Genomic DNA, 12,832 nt, shown 5'->3' on the forward strand with positions numbered 1-12,832 from the left:
TGATTTTACTAATGTTTACCAGAGTACTTACTGACTGATAAAAGCTATTATGTCTGTATTTTAAATTAAAGTTATGAATTTTCTGTGATTGAGTATTTTGCTTCTGTATATAAAATGTTTTGTCACTGATAGGTTTCCCCATTTGTAACATGGGAATAATGTTCAAAATTCACAGGACCAGTGTTTTGATATATTTATCACAGTGTTACATACTTATAATAATTGGTAATTATGATTATTATTAAAATAAAACGTTAAGAATGACTTTGAGAGATCAGAATTGGCCTTCAGGAGTCTATTTACCTGCACAAGATACTGCACCAACAAGGGAGCCCGAACCCCTCCTTCTTTAAAATTGTGACTCAATATTACTCTAATAAGTACAGTTTAAGGAAGACAAAGAAAATTCAGGAAATCTCTAATTTTTAAATTACATATGAAAGCCATGATAGGAACTAAGATAGTATTCTTCGGTTTTGAAACATCCATTAACTAAGAAATTTACAACTCATTTTACTAAAGTTATATCACAGAGTGAGGATTAATAATTGCAATTAACCAATTTAGAGGTAGAACTGGGAAGTTTCTAATGAGGATCTTGGAGGAATTTATCTAGTACACAATGAAAATTCCCAAACTCCTGAATAGTATTTACCATAATTATTCCATGATAAATAAACTACACTGTTAGCTTAAAATATAAAAGATAAAGAAATGATCAAAATGAAAATGTACCATGTCTTCCATTGAATCATAAAAGATAGCCTGGTATATGAAATGTAAAAAGAAAAGTTACTTTTGAGAAAAAAAGTTTCAAGTTTGGAGAGTTTGGGTTTTGTTTTTTGTTTTGGAATAATTTAATGAGAGATACTTCAACAAACAATGTTGATAATCTTCAAATAAAAGTATGTATCAATAAAATACTAGTAATGATGGTCACATAGACGTTTTTTATGGTCTAAAATTAGTGAATTATATACAGAATAGAAATCCCCAGAATACAGTATTAAGTGGAAAATTTTTCATTATATATTTCTTCTATTTTAATAAAATACAGCAAAATCCCTCTTAAACATGCATTTTTCCACCTAACAGTATCCGTTTATTTAGTTAATATAAAATTTATTTAGAAACATCAAAATAAAATTATGACCAATATACTTGTGGAATACAATTAAAATTTCACATTAAACTGTAGGGGCTATCCTTGTTTCTCAGATGCCTAGCACAGTGCCTGACAGACAGTAGATGCTCAAAAGATGTTTAATGAATACCTAAGTACAATCTGTTTTGCACATACATTCAAAATACAGACAAGTTTGCAAAGGTACATAAGTTGGATATAGGCTTTCTGGCTGACTTCATGGGGTCCCACTGATGACTAGGAGTAAATCTTCATATCCATAGAAAACTGGAAAGTTGGTAAGTGTCTGGGTAAGGACCAAAAAAACAAAGTCAGGGAAACATGTCACCTAAGTAACAGTTGCTTTATAGAGCTGGTAAAGGTGGCCTAATCATTCCAATAACGTATTGCACTAATCTCTCAATGAAATGAAATTTAAGTGTATCTTGAATATTTGCTAGTATATTTTTAATAGGAATTTTTTTAAATCTCTTATTAAAAATAAATTACTTTTGTCAAATTGCATCTTGTTCAGGACTAGAAGGAATATATTTTTACTTTCTATGAGTATTATACTGTTAACAGGATTTAATTTAGCGAATAGAAAAAATGAGAGTTACAGTAAAAACAAAGAAAAACAAATCATGTTAATGGAAAAACTGTAGCAGGGAGAAAAAAGAAAAAAGGAAGAAAGGAAAGAAATCCCACATATGGGAGCAAAGAAATTCAAATATGCCTAACTCTAATATCAATTACACCAACTAATCAGGGGGCCTACTGTGCACCAGACACTGTACTGTGAGGGATATAAATCTTAAGATACAAATCTTTAATCTTAAGTGGTTCACAGAGAGCAAGACTAGCAGGTAAATGTTTATAATATAATATGGATCATTCTTATATGCATGTCTAACCCACACGTAAAAAGTATATTTACTGATTAATTAGAAGTATAGAGAAAAAATAAGCATCAAGGGAAACAGTTCTTAAAATAGTAACTAACCACAATGAGAGACATCAGTACGTCTTAAATCAACAAATTGTTGAATTATAGACAAAATGTTGCTTAAAGCTATTTACCTAAATATTCTTAAAATAATATGCCTCCACATAAAATTCTTAAATGTTATAGACAAAATTGTGAATGACAGTTTCATTTCCAACAAAAGAAAATGAGGTCGCGTAGGATAGGAAATGTTAAGAGATCTAAGTTCCTTGGTCTATGCTCTGCTCACTTACAGGTGTTGGAGCCTAGGCAAGTTCCTCAAGCTCTCTGAACTTCAGCAATATGGAAAATGAGTAGTTGGATAAACTGACCTCTAAGATATCAATTAGATGAAAATTAAAATCCTAAAATATGTCTTAATATTTAAAAAATAAGCCATAATAAAAAAGGTTTTCTAAACATAAATCATTATCCAACTCAGAGGAAGTCTGGAATTCTCAAATTATACAGGGTTATCCAGGGAGTGGTGAGATAAAGGAATGTTTTCAAAAGAAAAGCAGACATAAATTAAGTAAAGGTATTATACTCAAGACTGTAAATTTTCACTCAGCTGCCGACGGGGCAACCACCATCCAATTATCTGCACAATTCGCTTTATCTAAAATTGATTTCTTCACTAAGTTCTACTTTCTACCTCTTATGTTAAGGTTGCTGAGATATTAGAGTGAGGACAAGAAATCCTAGGTGGACCTGGAATAGGAGTATCGATGTTGGGAGAAAAACTTGGAACTTGACACAGATTTCTGCTGAAATACACCGATTACACCTCAGAGAAAGGTAAGAAATTGTTCAAATTTATAAAGGAAGGAAGGAAATAAGGCCATATTGTTTACTGCTACAGAGCTTTTTTTCTTGTGTCTAAATGTCTACTCTTGTACACATTATTGAAAACATCATAGAATAAGTTTCTACATTTGCAATGCTTTTCTATCACAAATATAAACATATATTTTGGCTTAACAAAAAATAAAAATTAAAAGTATTTTCATGTTTTATAATATGTATGTCAAATATCCATCTAGATTTATTTTCCTTCAATCCTTTCTATTTGATCAAATTGCTGTTTTCATATTATCAGTCTGTTCAAAAAATTGCTGTTTTACAGAAGAGTATTTTTGCTGACATAAATTATGGGATCAGAGGTACCAATGCAGTTACAAAAAAGGGTGTGTGTGTGTGTGTGTGTGCGCGCGCGTGAGAGAGAGAGTGAGAAAGAGAGAGAGAATATATGAATGTGTGCATCCATCTTCAAGGAAAGGATAAAGAAATGTATGTATGAAACAAAATACCACTTTACAATGTAAGCCCTAGTAAAAGGCCTATGTCGGAAACACACTTTCTAGCATTTGTGAAATAAAATACAGCACTGAAATTGAAAGCCATAGTGATTTTTATGAAAACTGTTATTCTATAAACGTAAACCTGAATTTACCTTTCAATTTATGTCTAACTACAGTGAATATACTAACTACAACTTCATGATTTGACTCATGAAAATATATTTTAGAAATTTGTCTCCTTTCATGTACAGTGAGCAATTTGATTCAGTACCCCAAGAGACGAAAAACTCATCTCAATTTACAACAGTAAATAAATAATTCAGTTAAAATTGAAAGTGGTACCAATCCAGCAAACTATTGATGGAGAGGTTTGGCCTTCCATGAAGCCAGAACAACATAAAGTTTTCAATGGGGATTACTTGTTCAGGCAAGTTACAAAGATTAGAAAAATGCTCAGATTAATTACAAAATAACTAATATTCCCATCTTATGGAAAATAAATAGCAAGAACCTATGTAGGGAGAGCCAATACTAGTGGTCTTTAAACTTTAAGCATTTTTTGCTTTCAACTTCATATGCTAAAATATGAAACAAACATGTAACAAAAAAAGCTGTAATACAAGTCAAAACCTAACCAAAGGCCTCTATCAACTAAAAATTTGAAATCTTCCATGCAAGTCAGACACAACAACAACAAGAAAAAAGGAAAATTAAACCCAGAAAGCAAAAAGCAATCAAGTCTGTTCCAACACTGAAGTCAATTTCTAAATCACATACAGAACCAAAAAGGGGAAACACTCAGGTCTACAAATGGATAAGCAGTTCCAATACAATCCAGATCCCGACATTTTCCCACTCAGAAACAAATGCAGTGGAGCTTTTCCTAGGGAAAAAGGAAAAAAGCTCTCCAAATGAATTTTTTCAAGTGACATCTAGAAAGTGTGCCTCTTTCTGTCTCTTTCCCTGGCGCCTCATTGGAGGAAGGAGGGGGTTGTTTTTGTATTCCCCCCCATTGGAGCAAGACACAATCAGATGTTAGCTGGAGAAGAGAAACCACTTTTGACAACAGCAAATAAAAATAAAAGTGCCCTTCCTCCTCTGACAGGATGGGCACCCACCTCACACACCCCTCCCCACTCAAACCCCTCCTTCACTCCCCCCCCAGCACCACCCCCTCCTCACCCCGGAGCTCCACTGCGTATGTGGTTTGGTGCTACTGTTGCCCCGGAGTTAAAGTCAGAGCCAGAGGAAGGCAATGAAGCCCCCACAGACACACTTACCTTTCCTGCCCCCCACTTTTGAGTGCCTTCCCTGGAGCTGTGGAGGATGACACAAAGGGTAATAAAGGGGGGGAGTGGAGGAGGAGGAGGCGAAGGAGGAGGAGAGCTGGGGAAGTGGCTGCTCCTGGGTGTAGTGAGATGTCTCCAGCCAGGGCCAAGCAGCAGCAGCAGCAGCAGCAGCAGCAGCAGCAGCAGCAGCAGCAGCAGCAGCAGCAGCAGCAGCAGCAACAGCAGCAGCAGCAGCAGCAGCAGCAGCAGCAGAGAAGGGTCTGTGTTGCTAAGAGGCTTTGGTCTCTTTCTCTCCTCCTCTCACGGCCAAAGAGGAGGAGGGTGGAGGGGGCTCGGGAGGGAGGCTAGTGGAGGGGTGAGGGGGTAGGAGTCGTGGATGGGGGTTTTCGAAGAAGAAGAAACTCCTTCTTCTCTCAGGCTCAATCCCCCTCTCAGGTCTCAGGGCTGGAGGGTGGGGGAAGGAACTCAGCCGCCTTCCCCCCACCCCCCTCAATTCAAGGTTGAAGTGGGGTAAAATTAGTGTCCTGCCCCTTTAAAAATAGAAATAAAAGGTGCCCCCCCTCTGCCACTGCCTCTCTCTTCATCATCAGCTGCTGCTGCTGCTGGGGTCTCTCTGCTGGGGGGGGAGGGGGGGTTCGGGTAGAAGAGACGGGAGGCACTCACTGCGCATGTCCCTCTCTGACGGGAGGCTGGTTGGTTGAAGGCAAGAGGAGGGGGAGGGGAGGAAATGATCTGGTTTCCCAGAAGGCTCCGAGGCACTTGCGACCCGGAAGACGTTGTAGCAGGGGGTAGAGGGGCGGGGGCGGGGAGTAGGAGGAAGTCGCTACTCTTTAACACCCCCCTGCCCCCTCCTACCTCCTAAGGGAAAGTGGAGGAACGGAAGTGGGCGTGGACGGAGACTAATATAGTCACGTGTTTGGGCGGGAGTGGGGCGGGGTGGGAGACGCGTTGCGTGCGCGGGGAATGCCGGGAGAATTGGTGTTCCGTTGGCCGCGGCAGGTGAAGCTGAGCTGACTACGCGGCCAGGGGCGCTTGTGAATCGCTTTCTGTGGTGGCTGGCTTCCTGCTCTGCCCTGGTAAGGGCAGACTTTTCTGTGAGAGGTAACATGGGGTAGGCTGGCCTCAAAACGAAGGCCTAAGGTCGCCAGTGGCGAAAGACTAATAGAAAAGAATGAGGACAGAAGGTTGTGTAGACTCGGAATGCGGGAAGGGGGCAGGCTTGTCTAGGCCAGGCAGGCCAGAAATCAGGCAAGCCCCTTAAGTCTCTTGGCTTTCCTGTGAGGCTGCCTACGAATCCCTGAAGCCTTCAAGGATTCCTCGTGGAACTAGATATCTGGCGGGGTGTTGACTACACACCCGGTGGTGGTTATGAGGAATGTGATCTTGCTGTTAGAGAGAAATGGAATCTTTGGAGCCTCTGCAGATGACTGTTGGCTGCTTCTTCAGCTCAGAGCAGGGGGAGAGAAAAGCGCCATGTGTGAATTTTGACAACTTGGCATTACATATATTGCTTGTATTAGGTATGACTCTTATTCCTTACTTCGCTACCCTCCTCGTAATTCTGGAATGCTTTTGGGGGAGGGAACAAGCGGGAAGTCTTGAATGGAATTGCCCTTCCGTATCTTGGCGTTGCTGCTGCACCAAAACGTTATGCTTGTTCTCAGAAAGGGATATGGGATTGTGTAGTCTTCTGTATGGAGTGTTACGGTTGATAGAGAAGGGACATTATAATTTTTTTTCCTTTTCTGTAGTGTAGATGAGAGATTGTTAAATGAATATTTTAAGTTCCTTTGGTTTCAAGTCTCGGATTTAGATCCTTTGATTTCTCAATTAAATGCTACCTGTTTTTGCTGGAAATGTTTGCCTCATGAGGTAATATTCACACTATTAAAGGATTCATGTATTTACATCAGTAAGTCTTTTTTTAGTAAAGTAACACCGGTTTTCACTCTTAACTAGAACCATTTCAATCTTTCATTTAATTTATTTTGTAAAAAAATACCTTGAGATTATCCCTCAGTATCGTTTAAGGCCAATAATTGGTATTATTTAATTCTGTAAATAATTATTCTTTAGGATATACTATCGATTGAAGTTGTTAGTGTTCTACATTTTACTTACGCTTTGGCAGTTGACCCTATTTATGCATCATTGCCTAGTACTGACTGCTCTCTGCGTTCAATAATCTTGTCAAGTGGAATCAAAACTAGAATCCTGTGCCTTAAAATTTTATTTATATTGTAACCAAATATATATCACTTTATAAAGGAAAAAGTCACAGCAAAGTAATTTAAGTGCCTTATATAACAAATTTTAATTTTTTATGTTAAAATATTAAATATGTAAAAAAAGTGCAAAAATCATAGGTATGCAGTATAAATGAATAATTATTAAGTGAACTCAGTGATCACTACCAAAGTCAAGAACTAGAACATTCCTGGCACTGGGGACCTACTCCTACCCCCCATCCATTCTTGAATATTCCTCCTGCTTCACCACTACAGGAGGTTAACAGCAACCAGATTTTTATGGTAACTGTTTTCTACATTTATTTCAAGTACTTTTTTAAGCACCAGTGTTGGCATTCCCACCCAATGTAGATGAATTTTGTCTGTATTTTACCTATATTTAAAAGAGTCAAACACATTATGTGTTATTTTCCTCACGTATCAGCAATATTTAACCCTATTAGTACATTTAGCTACAGTTCATGTATTTTCATTTTGTATAGTAATGTCTATAGTGTCACATAGTAAGTCTTTTTCTGAATAAGCCCCAATTAATTTAACTCATCTAATGTTAATGGACATTTGGATTGTGTCCAGATTTTAGCAGTTATGAGCAGTGCTACTGTGAATGTTCTTATGCATGTATTTTTCTGCACATAGCATGCATTTTTGTAGAATGTAGAGTATGCCAAATTTTTCAAAAAGAGATATCAATTTAAACTCCCACCAGCAGTATGTGATACTTTTTTCTACAGTCTTGCCAATAGTTGATGTTTTTTGTTTATGCCAACATGATAAATGTGGCTTTATGTTTTTACAGTGCCCTAATTATTAATGATTTTGAGCATTTTGTAAAATATTTATAGGATATTTGGATTTCTTCTTCTTTGAAATGTCTTTTCCTTTTCACAGTGTTTCTATTGGGTTGTCTCTGTTTTACTTGAAGAGTTGACCAGTGTGGCAAATATCATCTCTATACTTGGAGCATTTCTCACTTCCTGGATGATTTTTATCCTCATTTCATTCCTTACTGGCTTACATGCTATTCCTAGTGTTCTAAATGTATTTGTAATTTTTAACTCAAAGGAAGTGGTTCTGTACTTGTTCTACCCAATACCGTAGCCAGCTTGCAGTTGACTGTGGACCACTTGAAATGTGACTAAAAGTGTTAGTTTTATGAAGTGCCAATTTAAATTTGAAAATTGATACTTGATTCAGTTGTTGAGAAACCCTTAAGTATGTCTGGAACAACTTGGGTATGTAAATGAATTTTCTCAATTGTAAACTTAATAAAAATAAAGATCAAAAGGTGCTTGGGTGGCTCAGTCAGTTAAGTGTCCAACTCTTGATTTCCATTCAGGTCATCATCTCACAGTTCTTTAGATGGAGCGCCGCCCCCCCCCACCCCCCCGACCCCTGCCAGGGCTCTGTACCGACAGCCTGGAGCCTGCTTAGAATTCTGTTTCTCCCTCTTTCTTCTTCTCCCCTGATCCTGTGTGGTAGCTCTCTCTCTCAAAATAAGTAAATAAACTTTTTAAAAAAATAAAGATCAAGTATTTCTGAAGACAATTTAGCAAGTGAATTGTCATGTTCTGTAAGTGTCAAATACCAGATTTCTAAAACTTAGTATGAAAACAATGTAAAATAATTCAACTTTTATTATAACTGCTTCTTGAAATTATGATAAATTAATTTTACCTTGTTTTACTTTTATTACTGTGGGTACTAGAAAATTTTGAGTGGCATTATATCTCTCTCGGACAGTGCCGCTCTTACCACCAATGTTTAGTTCATATTCCGATATTTTTACCACTTTCAGTCTTCATTAATTTTTGCATCTCTGAATTTTCTTTAAGGATCTTTCTGCTTCTGTTTTTAATATAACAGGAGATTTTGTTTAGAATCTTCTTAAAATTTTTAATTTATTTTTTGAGAAGCAGATACAGAGCATGAGCCTGGGGGGAAGGGGGAGAGCCAGGGATACACAGAATCCTAAGCAGGCTCCAGGCTTGGAGCTGTCAGCACTGTCATGGACCGCAACATCATGACTTGAGCTGAAGTCTGATGGTTAACCAACTGAACCACCCAGGTGCCCCAAGAATATCTTTAATTCAGGTGTACTGATGGCCAGGTATCTTAATTTTTTGCTTACCTTCCAACTGTCTTGTTTCACCTTCAATCTTGAAGGAAGTTTTGGGTCTTTTAAATCGTAGGATTGTGGTGGGTTTTTTTCTTGAAGATAATGATCCGCTGTGGGTTTTTGTTTTTGCTTTTTGTTGTTGTTGTTCGCTTCCATTATTGATTTTGAGAAGTCACTTGTCAATCTAATACTTGCTGCTTTGAAAGAAATCTTTAAAGAATGTTTCTTTGTCTTTTCTACTATTTCTTTGTGGCATTTTGTGTAGGATTCTTTCTCCTGTTTTGAATTAATTAAGATTCTTGAATCTGTGGATCAGTGTCTTTTTAAGCAGTAAATCACCTATATCTATCCGTACTGTTTCTAGCTACTTACTAAAAATTACAGTTATAGCTTTTATTAAGACAGTATTCATAATTTGTTGTGATGAATAATTCCAGTTTCTTAATTTTTAATGGGTCTGTTTCTGCTGGTTCATGATTTTGTTTTTCTTGTGTGCCTGTGTGCCAGTTGTTGGATATGAAAAATCATAAGAACATATAAGTCCTACGATAATGGGATCTTTTTCAAGAAGGCGTGTTTTCCTAGGAAAGGTAACAGGCATGCTACCAGTCCCAAGTCACTTAGTTCATTCATGTTCAGGACTTCAGAGTACTTCTGTTTTACACATAACTTTAAGTAGGGCTTCCAGTCATGAGTTCGACGAGTTCCATTTTACATCCAGTTCTTCTTTATTCAAATAATATTGTTCTTAAGATCTCAACTTTAAATTTGAATGATGATTTATTTGCATCCTAGGTTTGTTGAGGTTGTGTTTCAGTTTTCTTCTTCATAGCTTAGCAGAGCTCCCAGAGGCTCAGCCTTTCTTGTCGCTCAGTCTTTTCTTCTGGTTTGGTACAAGTCTCCAGGAAAAAGTGACTGAGTATGGTGTTTATGTTACTGGTGTACCTGCCTGTATTCTGCTTCCAGCCAAAATTGTGTGTTTTAACTTGTCATACATTAGTTTAATTTTTTTTTAAATCAGATTGGCCTCTACAGCATAAGATGCCAAGTTAATTAAAATTTAGAAAATATATCAAACTTTTTTGTGAGTTAATAGTTTCAAATGTAAAAGAACATGCACTTGAAATATTAACTATTTCAACATAGCTTATTAAAAAGAGCTTTATTTATCACAGGTTCACTTCTCTAGAATGTGGCTCACCAGAATTGCACCATGGTGGGTTGAAATGGTTGGGCCTTTACCCCGCACGTTGCTAGGCCCTAGGAAGGATGTGATGTTGGACAGAGTGGCTTTTAAACCCCTCATTTCCCCCTCTCTAGGGGCAAACACTTTAAAAAAAAATTTTGGCTGATTCTTTTGGTATTTAACTCCATATTTCCAAATAACATCTTATATGCTACCACTTGACTTTTACATTTTAGGCATTATCTATTGACTTCCACAGTGAGTGATGTAAATTTGGATTTTTCTCACAAATACCCAGGCCCCCTCCATCACTCCATCATACCTTAGTTTTTGGTAGATAACCATCCTATGTCTTTGTAGTTTCTCAATATTTATCATTAATTCAGTCTCAAATAATCTGCTTGCTTATTGTCAGCACATCCTCTTCATAAGATCAGAAGTATCAAAATTTTTTAAATCAGTTTAACTATCAGAAAATTCTCCTAGAACATTCTGATCTCCAGTTTAATCTGGTTCCTTGATGTGGCTGCCCCTCATGCAACCTTTCTCTATTCTGTGATAGATCCTCTGTTTCTTATATCCCATGTAATTCTTTGTGTTGTGTGTTAATTTTTGTATCTCTGAATTTTCTTTGGGGATCTATTTCCTCTTGCTTGAGTACCTGTGTAGAATTTCTTTACTGTAGGTTATCATCACTTAAAGTTTAACAGTAATCCATTAAGGTTAGTGGTTATATTCATTTTATTTGGTCACAATTTCCAGTAGCTATCTAGGAGGCAAATGGTTTGAGACGTTAAGTTCCTGTAAATAACTTTAGATTATCCTAACTTAAGTTTGGATGTAGGATTTTAAGTTGGAAATGTTTTTCTTTAGAATTGCAAAAGAATTCTTAGTGTTCGATATAAACTCTGAAGCCATTCTTGTTTTCAGCAGTTTGCATTTCACTCTTTTCTTCCTTATGGAAGCTTCTGCCCTTTTTCTTTGTTTGAAGCTTATAGAAGATTCTTTTTGTTGTACCCAGTGTTCTGAAATGTCACAGTGATGTGAGGTGACTTTGCTGTGCATTTCATGGGTTCTTTCTGTCTGGCAACTTGTATTCCTTACCTCTGAGAAAGTTTCTGATACTTGTCCTGTAATATCCTTACCCCTATTTTTGGTTCTGAAACTGCAATTAGATATTCCACTCTTAGAACTGTTTCTTTTCTCCCATTTTTAAAATTGTCTTCCAGTCTTTTGCTTTACAGATTCTTGGGAGATTTACTTGATTTTTTAAACATTTGAGACTTTAATTTTTATTGTTATACTTTTAAATTCCAATAACTTTTTTGATTTCTGCATTTTTAAAATGGCATTCCGATATTTTTTCTCTTTATGGATTTAATTGAAATTATGTTTTGAAGTTTATTTCTCCTTACTTGGTTTTCTCTAAGTTATCCTTTCTTTTAGGATGTTTTAGAGGCTTTCATTTTAGGAGTTTTCCTCAGCTATCTTGTGATCCTTGGTTGTGTGTTCAAATTTATGTGAAGGGCATCAAGAAGCTATTTCAGGCTATGTGAATTTGGCCAAGGCTTGCTAGTTATTAATGGTTCTCACTGGAAGGATTTGTCTGGAGCACATTTGTGGGGGGATCACTGACATCAACTTTTTATTTATTTGGAACCCTTTTCTGTTGGGCTAATAACCCAATGAGTAGAATTTTCCAATCTTTTGCCTATAAGTCAGTGGTCTTAGCTGTGACAATATGACTCCCAGAAGACATTTGGCAATGTCCTGAGACATATTTGATTATCAGGAGTTGCTGTTGAAAACTGGTGGATAGATGCTACAGATTCTGTTGAACATCCTATAATGCATAGGACAGCCACCCACAACAAAGCATTAGTTAAGAATGTCATTAGTGCCTATTATGAGAAACCCTGTTCACAGACTCCGTAAGCCTGATTGCCAGTGCTTTGAGAACTAGCTGAAAACAGCACAAGAATCACAACATTAGCTTTTTTTTTTTTTTATGATAATCCTCACCTTCTGTTGTACTTGGTAGCTCGCATTATAATGTCCTTTTCTTACTCTTGGTAGGATCTGTTGGCTTCTGATGGAGAGGGTAGAGGCTTCCATTTTAATTTTAACTGTTTTAGCAATGTAGATTTTTGAGAGATGGTTTTTGTAAATTCCAATGCAAATTAAAATGTTGGTTATTAAGTGACCGTGTTATGTTTTTATTCTGTTTGAACCAGATTGGCTGATGAGACTGTGTTTTATGAAATGCTTAAATGAGAAAATAAGATACAAGTTAAAGATTATAAACTAGGAGATGTATCAAATATGGAACTTAAAATTGTACCTCATGCATCAATTTCAGTTTTATTACCCCTTTTCACTCCAGATTCTTTTCTAGGTGCTTATCTTCAAAGAAGCATCTGTTGGGGTTGCTAGTTTTTCCTGATTGCTTCTTCCCCTTAATAGCATATTCTTTTCCCAATGTCCCTTCTCCCGTAAAAACACAATAAAATCTATTTTACTTCTTCCTTGAATAATGTGACAGTGAGATTAATAGGAAGTTTTGCCAAAAGATTGAGATCA

The 12,832-nt window shown here is 36.8% G+C and overlaps 1 protein-coding gene and 1 long non-coding RNA gene across 7 annotated transcripts in view; one reads left to right on the forward strand and one right to left on the reverse strand.

Moving 5' to 3' along the window:
* Nucleotides 1-1,245: 1,245 nt before the first annotated feature.
* Nucleotides 1,246-5,364, reverse strand: LOC120240007. The gene is made up of 2 exons (XR_005530556.1): nt 4,690-5,364; nt 1,246-1,430 (listed from the first exon to the last, which is right to left on the reverse strand). It is a non-coding gene; the product is annotated as an uncharacterized LOC120240007 (long non-coding RNA).
* Nucleotides 5,365-5,668: 304 nt separating this feature from the next.
* ORC4 (origin recognition complex subunit 4) overlaps nt 5,669-12,832 on the forward strand; it is an 81,681-nt gene continuing 74,517 nt past the window's right edge. For 2 of the 6 annotated variants that reach the window (XM_039244563.1, XM_039244568.1), the window contains exon 1: nt 5,869-6,218. In XM_039244563.1, coding sequence (XP_039100494.1) covers nt 6,098-6,218 — 121 coding nt within the window. In that variant the 5' untranslated portion in view covers nt 5,869-6,097. Of the gene's footprint in view, nt 5,800-5,862; nt 6,219-12,832 lie in introns of those variants that run through there. The other 4 variants (XM_039244566.1, XM_039244565.1, XM_039244564.1 and 1 more) reach the window with 4 other exon arrangements.

This window comes from Hyaena hyaena, unplaced genomic scaffold, assembly GCF_003009895.1.
Source record: "Hyaena hyaena isolate Hyena2069 unplaced genomic scaffold, ASM300989v1 scaffold_246, whole genome shotgun sequence".
Classification (NCBI taxonomy): Eukaryota; Metazoa; Chordata; class Mammalia; order Carnivora; family Hyaenidae; genus Hyaena; species Hyaena hyaena.